Genomic DNA, 19,970 nt, shown 5'->3' on the forward strand with positions numbered 1-19,970 from the left:
TAACCATCCAAAGTGAGATAAAAATGGATAATTTGTCTTCTTCCTTTCCAAGATAACTCCTAACTCTATATCCTCATCACCACTATGTGATAACATAAGCTGTGGCTAAAAAAGGCGAAATGCCTGTCATGCTCCCTGCCCTCAGTACACATAGCTCTCTCATGGGAGGGCTGCTCTGTGCCCCGGAGTCCATCGAGCCCCCAGCTGCCAGCTCAGCCTCTGGGCTCAAGTCATGGAACAACCCAAGTCTAGACCTGCTGCAGACATTGCCTTGAAGTTTCAGATGACAGTGTAGAGATGATCCTAGGGAGATGCTTTGCTTTGAAGTGAAGATACTCACTTGTTGAAGCTCAGACTGTGGTAGTATTGCTTAGTTTGAACAGTAATCTTCACTAATGAAGGCTGGAAAGGAAAAAAGCACTCAAGAATGCTTTTCCATTAGATAATAATTTTTTTTTTCCAGCTGGTTTCCACTCTCTAAGCATCTTGGAAGAATTTTTTTAAAACAGATGTGTTTTGGACATGCTAATATTTAATAAATAAAGAGATGTTTTGTTTTTTATTTTTGTTGTGCTTTTTTTTTGCTCTGAAATTAAAATATATTTATATAAACAATATAAACCCACAGAACAGGAAAAAAAAGAAAAAAAACCCAAACATATGCACATTTTGGAACTAATATAGCTGGCCCACTCAAAATATCTTTTTGGACACCAGTTTGAGGAAAAATGTCACAATTACGACTTTAGTCCTCAACTATCGCAGACTGAGGGAACCATTTCTTTACCCAAATGTGCTTATTCAGATTTGTTCTTACAAGTGATTAGAAGGAATGCAGGGAGAGAAAAACTCAGTGAGATTAAGGGTTTCACAACCTGGCATATATGGGCTAAGGCTACTTGTTTCAGAAATAGCTAATTAATAAGCCCAGAGCTTCATTGACATATGAATCCTGGAAGAGGGTCTTGGTCACATCTGAATCTCAGTGAAAACTGCCTTTCTGCAGTCACAGTAGCATCAGTGACTCCTCCTCAAAGATGTAGAGCAGAACATGTGTATTGGGAGTTATCTGCTTAACAGCACAATCCTTCTTCTTTCCCTTTACAAACAATGAGCTCTCAAGCTCCCTGAAGCAGAGAAACACGGCAAGGAAATATTTAATCAGTCAAAGGAGGAATTTCAATGTAGTTGATAAACTAGGGCTGTATGGAAATAGAGAATGTAATTGAAAAAAAAAAATCAATGCTTTCCATCACTGCCTGCTGTCCTGAAACACCTGTGTGTGAAAGCAGAAACATGACTTAATTTCAGTGATGGCCACAAACAGTGTGACTTTCACAAAACTAAATCTCTGATTCTCATTCAGAAGATGATGTAATCTTTGCTATTATGCATTTTCCCTATTTTCTACAAATCTGTCCTTGTGTCACTGCTCATCCTCTCATTCTAAAAAGCATCTACAGGAATGGGATGCTGAAACCTATCACTTTCCTAAAGCTAAACAATGTAACTACAATACCCCCATTGGTTTGTGTAATTAGGAGTGTTATAAAGGCTGGTGTATGCTATGACTGAAATTCATTTCCCAAAATGGCATTTTCCTGACTTAAGGGAAGCAGAGAGTAAGAGAAACACCTTGACACAACATGTGCTATGGAGGGAGAGACAGGAGAAAGAGAGGACTATGTGACACATGGATAAGGCTGTTTCCAGTGATCCAAAGGTTAGAGCACATCCAAAGAATAAAGGCTGAGGGTATACAGACTGGAAGAGACAGCTCCCAGTAATATTTCACAGAGAGGGGTTAGACTGAGATTAATGAAAGCATCAATGCATCCAGCTCCAACAGACAATGGGACTTCATTATCAGGTGGAGACCCTTTACCAAGCTATATCTCAGCCACGTTTTTACGTGCTGCCTGGGGACATCATGTTTTTCTCAAAAAGCATATATTAAACAGTTACAAGTGTTTAAGCAATCAAAAAGAATAATGCCATAGGTGACGGTATACATTCTTATAAAATATTTTTTAACTGTTATGTTGTTCTGACACAATAAAGGAAAAGGAACTTGTATCTTCTCTGTAGAGACTTTGCTATTTATTCCTCATGAACACTAGTGCAAATATGGGCAGGGTATATTTAGCTGTCAGTGAAAGCTGGCACTCACCATCCTCACCTGTTCTGGACAGTACATGCTTTCAAGCGTCTAACACCTAACAAACTACAGTAACATCCTCTGTTCCCCAGTCCCTGAAAAGCGTGCTTCTACCAAGCTACAGAAATGCAAAGGGAATGTCCGTACCCTCATCTAACCACACAACTGAGACTGCACCCAAGAGTCAGACCAGCCCATTGTCTACACAATTCATCCTCAGATATGACAAGTTTGAGCTCCAAGCTGGAAAGTGCACACAGGTGACTCACCCAGCTGTATTTAAACCTGCTTTCATCTCAGATTGCAGACTCAGTCCAAGAGCCCTTGACTTTCCCTGATGCTAGTGTACCTTTAGGATACGCTCTGACTCAGTACTATTCAAAGACGTGACAGCTAATGTTGTGACATGGTCTGCTTCTGACTACAGATCATGTATCACTGCTGTGTTTCCTCTTAAAACAGTTCTCTTTCTCTTTGCCTTAAACCTCACCTGCTCCCAGAAGCTTGCAGAGTTTCTGGGCAGCATTCCTAACCAGGCTGCACTGAGTGCAACTCAGGACAGTCCATTCTATAGGCTTTCTGGTATTTTGCAGTTCTCTCAGATTATTAAAGGGAGAAGAAAAGGCTCAGAGGTGTTATTTATTCAGTTCAGAAGCAACCTGCTATCACTGTGTTACATTTCTAACATGCAAACACCACTACACAGCACCAGGAGGGAATCCGTTATCCCTGAAAAAGAAATTACATGCTCTTTTGAAATTAAAAGAAATGCCCTGCTGTCGATGAATATATTCTTGGTTACAGCACAAGGAGGAAGTTTTCGCTTTGCCTCCCCCACCTCTCATCCAATTTTCTTCCCCAGGGTTGTGGAGTATGAGATGAGCAATGCGACCTTGCAATGACAGAATTTTAATGTGTGACAGGTGCACCAAAAGAAATGCAGCAGAATCTCTCTTCTTAGTGTTGCTATGTACACTAGACATTTATGTAACACTGCTGCTCATCCTCAAGGCTGTCCTTACCTAGGGCCAGCAGCAACAAACACAGAATTTATTCAGTCAACTGTCAAAGCTACTTACAGCTAACACAGAGTACTACACGCTCCAGTATTTTGGTGAAGAGGAGTTAACAGGTAAAGACATTCCCAACCCCAAAGCTGCAAAACAGAAGTAAATGTTTTGTTGAAACTGGTTAACTAGAAAGAGCCAACAATGGGTTTATTTCACACAGATTTCTTATTTCAATGTGCTTACTAAAATATACTAGTTTTCTTATGTGCTTTAGCACCGAGTTGTACATAGAAAGGCAATGTCTTTGCATATATTAGTTCTCAAACCCCAGGGAAACTTTGTATCTAAATCCAGACAATGGGGCTTACTTGTAATTTTTGGAGATGAGAAGACAGAAAAAATGTCTCACTCCTTCCCCTTTGCTCCCAGGTTCAAAATATTTCACCCTGTTCATTGCTGGCATTCATCATGGTCTCCTCCCCTCCTTGGTTTGCTCCCTCAGCAGTTGACAGCAGTTTACCTGAAGCTTCAGTAGCTACTCTTGGCTTCCTCCTCCTGGTGTAACAGAACAGATCATTAGGAAGAAAGGACAGATTTTGGACTGTGGGATGGACAGACTTTGTGAGGAGGAAGCAGACATCATGTAAATATTTTATGCTAGGCCTGACATCCTCAGAAAACCAAGGGCTCTGTCAAGAGGTAGTCTACAATAAGGATGGGTGGTTTTCTCCAGCTTTGATTCCATGCCCCTGTAATAATGGAACAGATGCACTGCTGTTAGTACAGTGCCAGCAGCTGTCTCTTACAGGTATGATCCTTCTAGAGAATATAACACTTCAGGCATGGCAAACCTTGAGCATCCACTGCAAGTTTGGAAATATTCATAACCTCAGAGGAAGTGCACAGCTTTCCTCGGTACCAAAACAGATCGCATCTCTCTACAGCATAGGTGATCCAACTAGCAGGATACTAAACCTTCACAAATACTCATTCAGCTCTTTAAGGAGCAGCATTTGTTGCTCAAAACCTTTGTGCAAGAGCATTTGTTATACATGGCAGTCCAGCAGAGGACTCAGGGTTCAACCCTAACTGATGCTAGCTAATTAATCCACTGTACCTACAAAGGAAATTCCAGAGTTTCTGGGATCTACTATGATTATTACAGGCACTAAAATATCAGGTTGTTTATGAGAATGAAGAGTCTAATTTCAGCTCCATGTGTTTCACCAGTTCATCACTACAGTGGCCTTAATAAAATACACCAGCAGCAGAGACAATGCAAATCCCAAATCACTGTTCACAGTTGAGTCATCAGATGTATTATATATATCCCTGAAAAATGTACATTCATTGCAGAAAAGCTCAGTTCAGCATTGGCACCAGTGGCATTTTGATTAAACCTTGCCGTTAAATCCTCTTCGTTAAAACAATAAAAACTGGTTTTATTTGTGAGGAGTGGGAAATCTGCAGACAAATCATATGCATAATCCAGAGAAGAACAGATCCAGCTTATTTTAAATCACACTGGCATGTTTATGAAATGATTGCCAGGCTGAAGTGAAAATTAATCTCTCTAGAAGCCCTTTTATTTTTTAAACAAGTAAACTTTGCATTTTAATAACTGTGTCTCTTCTCTGATTTATGGGGCTTGAACTGCTATAGGCAATGACTAGTTAGTCTCCTGTCTGCTTCTCTAAGCAATGTTTTCTAGCTTGAAACTATAACTTGGTGCATTAGTGTTGAGTAGAGGTTTTTCTCTTAGGCTGCTGTTCTAAAAGCAAATCTCTTACTAAACCATTATTTCTCTGCTCTGTTGGGTTGTTATAGCTAAATTACTGTTCTAAATTTGGCTGATCTGCCACTTGAATTATCTGCCCTTTCTCAGCCATCTCCAAATCTCTTTCTCACCTCTGTGCTGGAAGCATTAGAAGCAAAAGGACAACTCTACACTTGCTTGCACTGGTTGCAAAGGGTGCTCACAGGTAGCTCTGTGCTTGTATCAGACTGTTTGTGGATGCAAGTATACGTAGCAATTCTCTCAACTTCAAGGCACATCTGCTAACAAGATAGGTGAAGATCTGCAACCAAAGAAAATGAAGGGGATTTGGTGCTGAGGGAGTAAGCCTGCGATGGGGAGGCAGTGGAAGCTGAATGTGTGCAGCGCTTTCATACACATCTTCCCATCAGGTTTGTGTGGGCAGGAGTCTTCAAACAGAGAGAGGGTTTATCTCTTTTCCCTTTACAGCAATTGCTCTCTAGTCTGTTGTGGCAAAACAATCAGCATTTTGCAGAAAAATGATTTGGCTGAAACTTTCTACCCTAAGCAGCACAGTTACTGGTTAGGTGTCTGTGGTATGAAGTGGTGTCTTCTCCCCTGCCCACGTTCAAGGTTGTATGTGGTGATCTCTCATACTTCTTTCAGTCCTGTCTCCTAGAAGAGCAGATAAAAGACCAAGGAAGAACTCACATGCTATTAGTACCATATGCTGAAATAGGGAAGTGTTGTTCCAAACTCAGAGCTGGAATAATCATCATGGAGGTACAGGCTGTCCTGCAGACTTCAGAGATGAAGGTCACTCCTCATCAGGCCTTCTCACACTCCATCAGGGCTCACCTCTGCAGTCCTTTGCTATGGTAGTGAACATTTACTCACACAAGTAATCTCAGTGCTATGGGAATAGGATTTCTTGGGTAAATCTGATTAATCCAGCTGCTAGCTGTGCAAACCCCCAAGTCTCACGCTGCTGTATGAGGGTTGGATTCCCATTGCAGGTAAAGGGCTTGGTTTCCTTCATGGAATAAAAACACTGCTGGTTTAAAAAGTCCTGAAACGTTTATGATGAATAAAACACAAAGATACTGCTGAGTAAACACTGAGGGGTCTGCAGTTTTGTGACAGAGTGAGAAGTAGCAGAATACATGGTGGGATCCTTCCCCTGCCAGCAGGACACTTATGACAGGACCACTTACAGGACTCAGTTTAAAGCATAAAAAGACATTTAATTACATAAATGCAGTTAATCTGTAAATGTGGAATTGAGTGCTGTCAGCCTTTACTTACTTGTCTGGCACCGAGTTATATTTTCATGTATGTTTGGCTTACAGATAAAAAAGCTATGGAGTTTGAAAGAGGGCTGGGGTCAGTTTTGTAAGCTGGAGACACACTCAGCAGTAGCAAGGAAAATGTAGCCTATAGAAAGACTGTGTTTATCATAACATCTGCCACTCCTGAAGCCAAGTCACAGTCACTAACCCTCAAACTTTTTGCTCCTCTAAAAAGCATAGTTCAAGGAAAAGGAAAAAAGCAACTGAGGCTTTTAGCCTTTCCCCAAACTCACCCTCACCTGGTCTAGCAATTACTCATAACAGCAACAGAAAGGTTTACACAAAATAAAGAAAAAATACAATTGCACAGCAATTAGACAGATCTTTTCACTGCAGATGCACTAAAGTGATTCCAAAACATTAATTAAGCCTCAGAGCACTCCAGGAAGGTAGACAGTCCCATGTCTGTTTTACAAGTGGGTCAGCTGAGGTTGGTACAGGACAGAAGCAGAAAGAAGAGACCCTGGCTCTGCTTATATCTTGCTCTGACAGCACTGCTTAATGTAACAACAGGCATTTAACGTGCCTACAAACAGCATCAGCTCCTGCTATAATGCAGAACAAGAACACAGTATTAGTATTACTATTTTAATTATAAAGCTCTACCTATATAAGAGCTGAGCCAGAAAATAGAAGCTGCTTTAGCACAGAGCTAACTACAAAACTAGATGCTCATTATATGGTAATGGTACCGATATCTAACAGAGAGGAGATGTGAAACCACAAATAACATTGTGATTAGATGACTCTACATCATATTTAAAAACTGCTAAATACTAGATCTTAAAACAAGAAGAAAAAGATCACTGTCTGGTTGTGGTTAATAGATGCAGTCATGATTTCAATCATGCTTTAAACTAACTGCCAGGAAACAAAAAGGCCCACAGTATCAGTAATATCCAATATCTATGCATTTTGCCATCAGTCTTATGTTTATTATAAAACCCATGCAGGCAGCATTAGAAATAAATCTTAATGATTAAAAAGGACCTAATCCTTTTGCTGCATAACTCCAGTTTTACAGTGATGGATGAATGAGATCCAATGGGAAAATAATGATCCTTCCAGCCTCCAAAAAAAAAAATTAAAATCAGTAGCTGCAATGTAGGCTTCCATCTCACACTTCATTTCTATTTTGGCTTCTTTCCTCTAGGCTACTTTGAGAATTCTCGTCAGTAGGAATATGTCCATCTCTGGCTCTTTCCTTCCCCTTTGAATTTCAAATTGAGCAGAGCCAGAGGTAAAAACTTCAGTGCAAAGTCCAGACACTGAGGAACATGTCCCCATGTGGCTTCACTGCTGCACCCCCACCCTGATGCTCCACTGAGGGCAACTCCTGAACTGAAGCTGCCAAGGCAAAGATCAAGCTCATTTTCACTAGTTACACATACAACATGCCTATACACCACCTACTAGAAAAATGCTTCCCTTTGAATACTGATACTTATAGACCCCTGCACAGAGTTTGTGTTGTGAGCTGAAAATTAGTGTCTTTCCTACTAAAATAAAAAAGGTCTTCATTGGAAAGATGTAAATCAAATCAGAAGGCACTGTGCTAAATACAGGTGAACCTCAGGCATCTGTGGATGCCAAGCCATCTTACGTCTGTGTGCGCTGCAAACACTGCAGGGTATTGCTCCCAAGATTCTGCTGGAGATTGAGGGATAGGTTTTCAGCATGTGTAAAGTGATGCTGCTCTATTAAGACACACTAGAATGATGCTTATTTATACCAGTTAAGTGTCTGACTACTGCTTAAATTCCCTCTTCTCAGTAAAATAAGGAAAAGGGGGTAAAGGAGAAATAAATGAAGTTGGATTGGCTATTGGATGGAAGAAAAAAACAGTTGCTCCTCAGAACCAAAAAGTTATAAAGTGCCTGTCTCAACCTCTAGCCCTTCCATGGCAGCTATGAGCAAAGTGGAAAACAGCTGTGGAGAGGAGAAGGGAAGGAGAACTTAAATTTGGATGTTTCAGATCCTCCCCTTTGGAACATACTGAAACCATATCACAGCTCCTGCAAGGTTTCTGTCTGCACACATGATGCAAAGAGCCACGGTAATTAGGGGTTTGTTCTTACTCTGCTGTAGATATGGCCTGATCCTGCTTTCAGTGACACCAGTGAAAACAAGTGTGACTCCAGGGAAGGTAATCAAAGGATCACAGTCAACCAAACATACTTTGGAACCTCTAAAATTGGATTTCAACCTGCTGCATTTTAAAATAATCAGTAAGAGCATCTGAATGAAGTATTTGACATTCAGCGCATGTGAGTGTAGAGTGAGTGCAACTTCCATGTTGAGCGCGTGGTATAATAAAACATCATATCCTGTTTGCTCCCATTAATCACTTTTCTTGCTCCATCTATCTGGCTATTTAAATCACACTTTGCAAACTCACTGAATGCTGAATCAGTGCAAGATAGAGAGTTCTCCACATACAGCTGTTCGTTTGCCTAAAGGCTGTGATTTACATCATGGCAGAGTCTGCCCACAGGTGCTATACGGTTGTGCTCACTTTTCCATAGGTTAACTTACATCTTCCCCCCATGTTCCACCCCCTCTTCCATTCAGGGTGGGAATATTCATATCCATTACGGAAGTAGACTAGCAAGAGTAACACTCTATATTTTAAATACAGAATCCCAAATCTGCAATGTATAAAAATCTTCAATATAGAGTGCTTCCACCCTAAAGCCATGAGCTTGTATACAACAAAAGTCTTTGTAATACAGTATGTTTTGTCATTTGAATTAACTTGGGGTTTGGTTTACTGATCCAGCTTCAGAGGACTGAAGTGGAATAAGTTCAAACATTCCACAGATTCTTCTTCCATCAGCTTTTAAAGCAATTGTGTCTCTCCCCAAATGCTGTACTTTTTAATTAACAGAAACAACTCCAAAGAATCACCACTGCCACAAATATTGTGCGAGCACGTTTGGGTTTGAGCATAAGCACTTATTATTTGTTGGTAAACTGCTGCATTCATCATTTCCCAAAGTCTTAAATAATCATAAATAAGAAAATCTGTGTTATTCTTTGGTACACTTCTGTCTGTTTAAACCACAGCTGAACTTCTAAGTTGTACAAACAAAAGATTGCACTTTTATCTTCTAGAAAGTCTTGCTAGTCCAACAGACTTTCAGCTGAAGGATTCTTTATTATACTCAAACCTTGTCCCATAAGAGTTGCTGCTGTTGCTCAGTTTGTGAAGTATCTTAGAGATTTTGTTTGGTCCACAACAGAAAACTCCAATAGTCTTCCTGTTAAAACAAACAAACAAACAAAAAAAGAGTTATGACATTGCAATGAAACTGTAACTTCTAATGGTAGACAGAATTGGATTCTGGCCTCACTGTAAACCAACTATGCATAAATTTTAAGGTGAGAACAGCTTACTAGATCATGTACTTAGTATTACTGGAGACACCAAGTATCTCTATAACAAGCCCTATTACTTATTTGACTAAGACAACTCTTAGAAAAAAGTGTCTCATCTTAGTTTCAAGACACCAAGTGATGAAAATTTACTACTTCCCACTCAAACTTTTTCCATGATGAATCACTTTTTTTGTTAAAAATGTATCTCACTCTAATGGCTTCATTAGTGCAACTCGTGATTTACACCAGCAGGGGATCTAGTCACTAACAATGATTCGTTGCACTAATGAAGACAGAGCACCACTAACCCATGATTATTTCTGGCAGCAGCAGCATAATTTCACCTCTTTAGTTTCATATTAGCATGCAGTCTTTCCATCAATAACTATATTGGAAAGCCTTATGAAAAGCCAAACACAGAATATGATCCTTGTTCATCATCCACAGCTATCAGCCTGGGTTCATTAGTTAACCTGACTTTTTCACACCACTCCACTGACAACAACTCTTTGCTCTCTGGTCACCTTAAACACAGGCTGTAAGTCAGACTTACAGTCATACAGTGTCTAAGGGCTCAGCATCAGGACAGGGCACATCCACAACAGCAGGACTGGGCTGTTCATGATATTTATCATCTCCCTGGTTTTGAAAGATGAGAAGGGAAAGGAAGGAGAAGTGAAAGAGGATGTGGTGCTGTCTCTTCTATATAATTAATGTCCTGGTTGGGGCTGGCCTAGAGCTCCCGTGGGTCTGGCAGCGGGAGGAGCTGCAGCACCCTGAGACCCCAGGGGCTCCCCAGGTCCCAGTGCCCTCACCTGTGTGCGGGGGCGGGGGCAGCACAGCTGGAGGACTGGGCCCCGATTGGCCGATATCCCATGTCATGTGACATTGTGCTCACTATATAAAGGCAGGAGTGGGCCAGGAGGGGCTGCCACTTCTGGGAGTGTGGCTGTGGGGCCTTTGTGTTTGGGATTGCCAGCTGGGAGCAGGTGGGTGTTGGTCAGTGGGTGGTGAGCAGCTGTATGGGACATTACCTGTTGATACTGCTGTCAGTGTATTGTTCTGTTACTGTTATTAAACTGTTTTTATCTCTACCTGCGAGTCTCCCTTTGCCCCTCCGATTCCCTCCCCATTCCCAAGTGGGGGGATGGTGGGTGAGCAACTGCGGGGCGTTTAGATGCTGACCAGGCTCAAACAACGACATGGAAAAAAAAGTCTCCATCTTCCTGCTGAAATCGTGCTACTACACATAAAGATCTTAAAGATTTACTGGGATGGAGAGAGAGCATGCAAGAGGGTACATGGTTCTAACTATTGTGATCTACAGCACTCACCAAGAGGCTGGAGACTTGAGTTCTGGTCCCTGCTTCCAGGATTGTTTCAGTATTTTATCCAGTAACTATTTAATATAAAATATTTTAGCACATGCAGGATAATCAAATGCACAGTTTAATGCTGCCTGTGTATATGTTTGGTGAGAGGAGGGAACTAACACATACAAGAAGAAATCTTTGATGCATACTGTCAAGTCTATGCGGCTGTTGTTAGGCAGCAGCTTGAACAGCACGGCGATCTACGCTGTACCAGTGCACAGCAATATTGGCATGGTACAACTGAGGACTCAAACATCAAAAAGCATCACAAAGTTATGCACGTACCAGCAACAGTGTCCTTGTGTAGGCACATTACAACGCAGACTGCAGTTACTTTCAATTACATCATCCCTCATATCAATCCATGGCAAATATTCATAACTGGTACTTTTCTCACCCTTATGTATATCTATTAAACTCTCCTGTCCTGGAAGTACTCTTTTTAATGGCAAGGGATATTGTGCTGGTGGCTGAATTTGCAGAAATAATGAGTGTTATTGCTTGTTGCTCTCAACCAAGATTCCTCAGCACCTGCAGACTCTGAACACCCTCTACTCTGCGCACAGTGAAGAAAAAGGGTGCATGAGCTGTCAGGAAGAATCTGTCTTCTACTGTGTATTTAATCGAGAGAATGAATGCTGGTTTTTTTTTTTTTTTTTTTTTATTATTCTAATTAGTACAGACAACTGATAAATAAAACCCAAAGAGTTCATCTGTCTCACTTTCATTACATATATATAGGCCCCAAAGCACAAACATGTCTAAGCAGCACATACTACTAGTATATTCCCATCGCACCAATATCCTTCCAAGGTACACAGAATTTTTTTCTAGAAAAGAGAATCACAGAAAAGTTAAATGATTTTTCTAAGGTCACACAAGAGACCTGTGGCTAAGAAGGTCTTCTGAAACCCAGTTGAGCCACTGTCCCACGTGGTGAGCCAGAGGCTCTCAAACTTCCTTCCCAGCATATCCACCATCCACATCTATTCTGGACATCCCTCCATGTACCACTTACCTCCCACAGTTCACGCCCCACATCCTCTCCCACCCACGCCCTCCACTTCCCTGCAGACACCTTTTTCCCTGCTGCAGTTGGTACTGCCCAGTTGCTGTGACACAAGCAAGCAGGCAGCTGAAAGCAGCTGCTACGTGGAGCAGTGCACTACTACCCTGAGCTGATAGGCTTTAATTGTGTAACGTCTCTTTGGGTCAATGGCTCACTTTGTTGCTCAGATGAAAACAGATAGGTAGTGCTATGTCTGAAAATCTTTATAAAAACCATTAACATCCTTACAATTAGGGAAATTATGTTATAGGCCATTATTTGTAATAATTTTAAACATTAATATAGGATTTTACTCATTTAGAGCACTAAGCAAATAGCTCCTTAGAGTTCCTATGGGATAAGCAGGTCAGCACATATTTCTGCATCCATTTTATGAACAGCAGGAGGTGAGGGAAGAGGTGAAATACTTTGCTACCTAGAGAGGACAGAGTCAGAACCTGAAATGTTCCAGTTTTAAATCCCACGTTAATTCCTAGAGAGAGGTTTCTCCTTTAAAGTGCATGAGAAGTGTATCATGGTGCTCCATGCCTTTCTCTCCTACAGATATTCACATATTTGTCTAAGTCAGTTTCCCTCTGGAAAAAAGCACACATCCATTTGACCTAAGAAAAATTGAGAAAGCGTGGCAACCAAGGCATGGTGTAAACTTTTCATCCAGGACACAACTGAACAAGAACAAGGCTGCTGCTCCATCCCCAAAAAGAGAGAAAAAAACCCAAGACCAGTAATTTATTATATAAACTGTCCCAGCACACATCGTTGGGACTGCGAGTGTCATATAAAATATCAACAGTAGATGGCACGCGTCTGCTCCTCTTAGTGCAGAAGAAAGAACCAGGAATCTGATGCTGGGCTGTCCCATGTCACGCTCTGAAGGTCTGGCAAAGCTCAGACACTTACAAATGCACTTTGCTTATTTGGGACCCAAACAGCAACACCAGCAACAATTCACAAACCACAAACCAATCAGATGGCTAAACTGGTGAGAGGTTTGCCAGCTGCATGTTTATTTACACACAGCTTTTACTAAAATCACAAGATAAAAAGTGGAAAATATCTTGGCTGCCCATAAACAAGCCCAAAGGAATGAATGCAAATACATGTAAAAGCCTGAACACTAGCACCAGATGCGGGAAACAACTTGGCTGCCCTGTTTTGTTTTTTGGGGTTGTTGGTTTTTTTTTTTTGGTCTCTATTGCAGCAAGGTCATTTAGGTTGAAAGTTATGGAGAAAAAAAGAACTGAAATAAAGTTAGTAGGAGACTGGGAAATTGAACTATAAAGAAAAACAGAAATTCCTGTCTCATCCAGGGAAATAGGAAGAATATTTACCTACAACAGGTAAGTTTCTGTGGTATAGCTGAGTTACACGTTGCACTACTGTCTTATCATGTTACGTGTAACTACGTCTACAGACCTCTATCTATAAACCCTGATAAAGAGGTGACAAAGCGTGAGGAAACCTAGATCTTAGCAAGCTGCAAGATAATCAAAAGAATCAGAACATTATTTAGGTACTAAAAGACACCTTGCTTGGAAATGGTTGCGCAATTTAAAGACCTGATGTGAAAATGCAGAGGAAATGGTACTTGAAGTCTAATTAGGAATAATGTGATGGAAAGCACAAAAGAAAAAGCAAGTATGACTACTACTAATAGCTTCATCTATATTATGTGCACTTACAGCCTTGCAAGGAAGTGGCAGAAACCTCATCATTCTCATCTTTTAAAACTGCGTTCACACAGTTAAGCAAAAAAGACAGAATGGAACATAAAATGTCAACAGTTATCTATGCAGAGGACTCTGAGCAAGACAACTTGCTTCTCTGATCTATTTTCCTTTATTTTCCATGGTTCTTTACTACAAATACCTTCTCTAAGTGATATCTGATTCCATAGTGTGAGAATCCTACTAGGGATGTCCCTCTGTAGCAGCCTTTGGGGCATCTTGGCAGGGGACTCTGTCCACAACATCCTCTAGAACCTGAATCCAAGATACATATTCTCAGCAGCTTACACTGCCAACAGTGATATAGACTGACACTCAGTATTCTCAAGAGCCAGGGCTCAGTGTCCCCTTATTATATCCAACCTCAGAACAGAAGACTCAATAAACCATGGGCAGATGTTCACTTTGCAAGTGAAACTGAGGACAGAAAGTTGAGGGAAAGTTCCGCAGGTGAACATGAAAACACCTCTCAACCTGGTGCACCCAGATTACTATCAACCGCTACTAAGGTTGGTTTGCTCCCACCCCACTGACTTTTCCAGAAGTGGATTAGGGAAGATTCACATAATCCCTTCTTCCAGATCAGTTTTTGAGGCAGAAAACTGCCAGTGAGGGGTAAAAAACTCAAAGCTGGATCTGGACAAAGACATTCCATAGTCAAATTGCATGTCTTCTCTGGTTTACAACTGTCTTGTTTCAGACCATAATATGCTTGCCAAGCACAATAAAAAGGCCTTGATAGGTCTTAACAAAGAATAAAGAAGTGCCAGGAATCTCCAAAGACAATATATTCACTGAATAAAAACAATACAGGACAGTCAGGTTCTTCCTCATGCGTTTTGTTTGTAAACCAGCACTATAAATCATGAAAATTATAGAAGAAGTCAACAATTTTAAAAAATGCAACTTCATATATAAAAACAGCATACATTGCAAGCAAGATATTGCCACGGACAAAAACATATGAAATCTCTGTGCAGTGAGATGAAAATCTATTACTTTTATTTTCTGGGCCACTGAACATCTTAGCTGCATGAAAAGATGAACTGTCCTGAGTGTTTAAAAAAAAAAAAAAAGTTTTAGTTTGCACAGGCTATCTCTCACAGCAAAATATTAGTTAATTTCAACATCAGTAGTTTAAACATTACACTAGAAGATCAAACCCAAAAATATTTTCATACAAACATAGCTAGAAACAGATAATATGCCCAGCCTTCAAACTGTGGCATCCTTCATGCGGACTGGTACTTACCGCCTGTTACACTTTGCTATTTCATCAAAAAGGAGCTTCCACCGGGGCCGTCCAATCGAAAGCCTTGAGTTTAAAGCTTGATATTTTTCACCAATTATTTTCTGCAAGAAACAAAAAATTCCACTCTACTTGATTTGCAAATTGCCTCATATCACCCAGGGCTCCCATTTCTGACATTGGCTGACTTACCACATCGCTGAGTTATAAAACCTGAGCACAAGTATCAGACAGTTGTGATTAAAACTGCAGCCATTTCATGCACCAATACCTCTGCTCACTGCCTTTTCAATGGCTCTCCGTGGTGTTTGTTATACATTGTTCCTCATGCAGTTGCTCATTAATCTCCCCATTACTTTTAAACCAATTAATTTAAGCCATAAAAAAATAACCATGCTCCTATTATTCATTCCCTTATTGGCTTTTAATGCTAAACTGGAAGAAACACTGCTGATGCAAAAATCATATTTCTATCTGAAGTCTTTTTTTTTAACTTTGTACAAGTAACTATTAAGATGACTAGGTCTGAAAAAGTAACAAGGGAAATCTTACATTTATCTCTGAGAGTAGTTTGCCAGCTGTTTTGAGCTGCTGTAACAGCAGAAAGCAGCCAAAACTGCTCCCTGGGTGGAACCTGACCCATTCCAGCAATGCTAACTCACCAGCATTTTGATAAGGTCAAATGCCTTTCCATGGCAGGGCATTACCCTTCCTTGGTTTTCTGTCTTAATGTGATAGAAAGGTAGAGAGAAGTTACGTCTTATCTAGACTCCCACGTTCACTCCACTGCTGAACAACCTGAAACACGGCTCCTACCAACGCAAACACATAGTCTTGGCTAACTCATCCTCTGTTGGCATTTTATATTCAAGAGGCATTTGCTGAAGGATGGGCTTAGCTCCCTGTTGTTGCACAGGCATACTACTTTTGAGCAAAGGGAGAATGAAGCAAAACTGCCCTAATTTTGGTAGCTGTCAGCACCTTGGACTAATATCAGTGAACACATAAGCTGTATGGCAATGGAGAGCTGAGTTTAACTCCCCCTTGAGAAATCATGAGCAACGTTATGGATCATGCCAGTTTTGTTCAATAACCACAAAATAAAAGTGACTTTAAAGAAAACGTTAAAACATAGTTGACAAATAAATGCAGTAGCTGCTTCACAAACGGTATTAGAAAACTTGCTTTGAATTGTCTATTATTACAATCTTGCTGTGTCATTGCAATGCTGTCCTGCTTCAGGTTTTAATTTTAACCTAACAATTACATACCAAGTTCATCAATTAGCTATCTTCAAGCACCTCATTTCAATTGACATATGTTGTCCAGGCATTAAATGTGTGGAGTACTGTTCAAAACTACTGCAGCTATCTCATCATTTAAACTATTGGATAGTGTTCCTACCAGAGCTGTGAATGTTATGCTATCTTCATCTGATACCAAGCAGATCAAAATTCTTTGGGCATGGTTTCCCACTGCATTTCATGTTTTGTAGTAATTGTTAGGCTTGTTTCTGGGCCTGCTGCAGTCAATGGAATGCTTCCAGATGCAGCAGGGTAAGGAATTAGGCCTAGATTCATGTGCTAAATAATGTAAAATGAAGATTGTAAGCATAAAGAGCTATGGGAGATGCCAAGAGTTGGGAAATTAGCCCAGCTTTGGGGTTGGTAATACATGACAATCGACAGTTCAGTGTAATTTCCAGTCTCATACATCAAGAAATTTGTACATTTTGTCTATATCTGAGGGAAAGGAATCCAAGGTTTTTAAAAATAGCTAGTTTTTCTCAAAATATTTATTTGAAAAGAAGATTTGAGCTTGCAAGCTCCTAGAACTATTCTGTTTTGACTTTTAGCCCAGAAATGATGCAGATTTCCAATCAAACACGGCCACTGTCTGGTCTGTGGTCTGGCCTGGAAGGACCTCTTTCCTAGAAAAGGAAGATATGGATTTCTGCCCACATCTAATCAAGTTAGGACTACTAGACTACATTCTCTTAATGCTGTGGGGATGGACTTGCTCTCTTGCCCTAGTAATGAATCAAACACTTGAGTTCATGGCCTCATTTCCTGTTTTTACCATCTGCAGTAATTCCCTCTTGCCTTTGATTGACAGTTTCCATTGTCCACTACCCCAAGGTCTAGTTCAGTTTACAAATAGCATTTAGACACATACCTGTATTCCATCTGTCTGACTGAGGTACAGCTGGATATTTATATAGTCTGGTCGGTTCTCTTGCCAAAGCTGGGAGGATGATAAAAACAGCTAGTGAAATAATATCCCTTCTCTTAATGTAAGCATAAAGTCACTTGTGCCTACTATTCTGAGGGACATGGGTTTCAGCTTTTTAATGAAGGAGATACATTTTCATAACACCCCTTTGTGAACTCCAGAATGTTGCACATCATGCTGTGTATAAAATATTATTTTAGGAAGCTACACTGCTCTTAAAATATACCGGAAGCTATAAATCCCCCTCCCTTCTCGATCTGTCTACTAGCCAAATGGCTAAAGGCCACTGAAGACTCTCCAATCTGCATGTTCTTCTTCCATGTCATAAATTTCACAGATAAGTGTCCAGACTACTGGTACATGGCAACACTATGCAATGAAATACTGGTGACAGATACTCAAACTGTTTTGTGCATCTCCAAGAGTAAATGGAGTCTGGGTCAGGTAGCCCAGTCAGAAGTGCTGCTGGAGTTCCCTTGTTTTGAGCAAGGGTGCCTTTCTCTGTAGCATGTCAGTTGTGTGGTGTGGACATACCTTGCATTTATTAAGCTGTCAGTATCCCTCCAAACAACACCAGTTACCTTGTTATGCAACATACAGAGCAGATCTGCAAACCAGCGGAAAGATTCAATGTCCCTGCACACCCAAATGAAGTAGAGTCTTCTGAGCTTGTAGCATTTCCAGCCATCACTTGAAAATAAAATGTTTGGGTAATTAAAAACTATAGTTTAAAAAGGAACATTAATGAAGATGCTTTATATTCATTAGTGGAAATGTGAATTTCCATTAGAAGCTAACTGTTAAGTTGTTCTTCATCCTATGATACATCAGACACTGAAGTGACCAATGCAGCCTATTAGGATGATCCTGAGAATATTAAATGTCTAGCACAGAGCTAACAGCCTTCACAGATACTGTTTCCACATTAGGAAGTTGTCAGCTATATAGATGATTTGAGCAGGAAATATGGATTCATGCATCATCATTAAACTTTTATTTCAAAGCAAAGCAGACATTCTAAATTCAAGTATATTATGTCAATTCTTTACCAGGTTTATAAAGCGACCCATAAGAGGAAAATATTGACAAATGCAATAATGTCAGGACTTAATTCTGCCTTTATATGTGAAAGGCTCTGGCTGATTATAATTAATACTATAGCAAAATCACAAAGACCAAATCAAATCAGAGCTCCATTGTGTTAGGGAACTGTGTGATATATTACAGTCCTTAGAAAATGCTGGTGGGTAAAGTGCAGTCATGGGCAGATTCTGTCATTGCATTTAGAGAAACAGGACTCGTGTCAGATTTCTAATTCGAATAAAACACAAATATGGCACAAAAGAAGGATTGGCATGAAATAGGAAAGAAAATAGAAGTGAAAAAACCCCTGATGATTAATGAGTTCAAATAAAGCACAAATATCCAGGAAGTATCTTCTTAGTTGGCTAATGCTGTTTTCTGTTGTTCTGATCACTGACATGATCAGTGCACAGATTGTTTCATCCTTTTCCTCATAAAATAATTTTCAGATAGAGAAGGCCATAGCCTGCCAATTTCAAATGCTAGTCCCAGGAGCCAACCGCAGTTGAAAAGTTTCATGATACATCTCACCATACCCATTGTGTATTATTTCAAACTCTAGTGTTGCTGGCATACCCAGCAAGGGTATAATATTAATAGATCTACATAAGTGATGGCTCCAACCACTGCCCTACTTCCCTATACCCTTAACCTTCACTGTAAGCCTGAGGAGCACGGATGGAGACATTCTCAGCAGCATGTAGAGGCTGAGAACTCAGGCTGAGAACTCACCTTTTGTGTAAACTCCCCACAGAGATAAAAAAAATGCTTTAAGACTGAGAAGTACGGTGTCTTTCAAGTCCTGATTTCAGCTTTTTTATTTAGCTTTTTTTATTTGTAAACTGTTGACCTGCATCTTTTTCTGACTGCTTATACTAAGCCCTTAGGAAGGGTCTCGATCTGGTCAGATGTGACAAGATAACTATAAGCAATATAAGGAAAATAAGTGCCTTTCACCATAAAAAATGATAAAAGAAGAGAAAAATGCCAGGCATTTTGTATCGAAATACTGTAGTTCGGTAACAAAACACCAATTTTGGTGATGAAACATTGCAGCTGGACAAAAAAGCTGGACTGCAAGTCTTCATGAAACAAGTCAAGCATAGATTTAAAATAGCACCTCAGACACATGCTTGGGGCTACCTCCAGCAGGCTATATTATGCAATAAACGTGCAATCCCTCATTACAACCAAATCCACATGTATATAACACTTCTTGTGTGTTTCTATGTTACCACTGCCCATAATAACAGTAATTATCTACAGACCCTTCTGCATGAGAGCCACTAGCTTTTCTAAATGTAAGTTATTTTTTCTTAAAAATAGGGTATAGGGTTCAACAGTTAAGTGGAAGGAAGGGCAGAAGCAGGAATGAAATTGTGTACATACAACAGGATCACAATTGAGCAGGAAACAAATTACTACATCGACAGGCTTATGATCTCCCCCAGACCGGCACGTCCTTGACACAACAGGACTGGCCCCGCTGCTCTGCAGTGCTGGCATCATAAGGTAGTTTGCATATTCACACCCAGCAATTTCTGCTTCTAAGCCAGGGCAATGACAACAGGCAGATCATCCACTAA

General features: G+C 40.4%; 1 protein-coding gene across 1 annotated transcript in view; it reads right to left on the minus strand.

Annotated features, from left to right (window-relative positions):
• Positions 1–8,921: 8,921 nt before the first annotated feature.
• NOX4 (NADPH oxidase 4) overlaps positions 8,922–19,970 on the minus strand; it is a 105,841-nt gene continuing 94,792 nt past the window's right edge. The window contains exons 15-18 of the mRNA XM_042792642.1: positions 17,883–17,991; positions 17,245–17,313; positions 15,073–15,173; positions 8,922–9,533 (exon numbers count right to left, since the gene is read on the minus strand). Coding sequence (XP_042648576.1) covers positions 9,413–9,533; positions 15,073–15,173; positions 17,245–17,313; positions 17,883–17,991 — 400 coding nt within the window. The 3' untranslated portion in view covers positions 8,922–9,412. The remainder of the gene's footprint in view (positions 9,534–15,072; positions 15,174–17,244; positions 17,314–17,882; positions 17,992–19,970) is intronic.

The sequence above is a fragment of the Tyto alba genome, unplaced genomic scaffold, assembly GCF_018691265.1.
Source record: "Tyto alba isolate M040663 unplaced genomic scaffold, T.alba_DEE_v4.0 Super-Scaffold_2, whole genome shotgun sequence".
NCBI classification, from domain to species: Eukaryota; Metazoa; Chordata; class Aves; order Strigiformes; family Tytonidae; genus Tyto; species Tyto alba.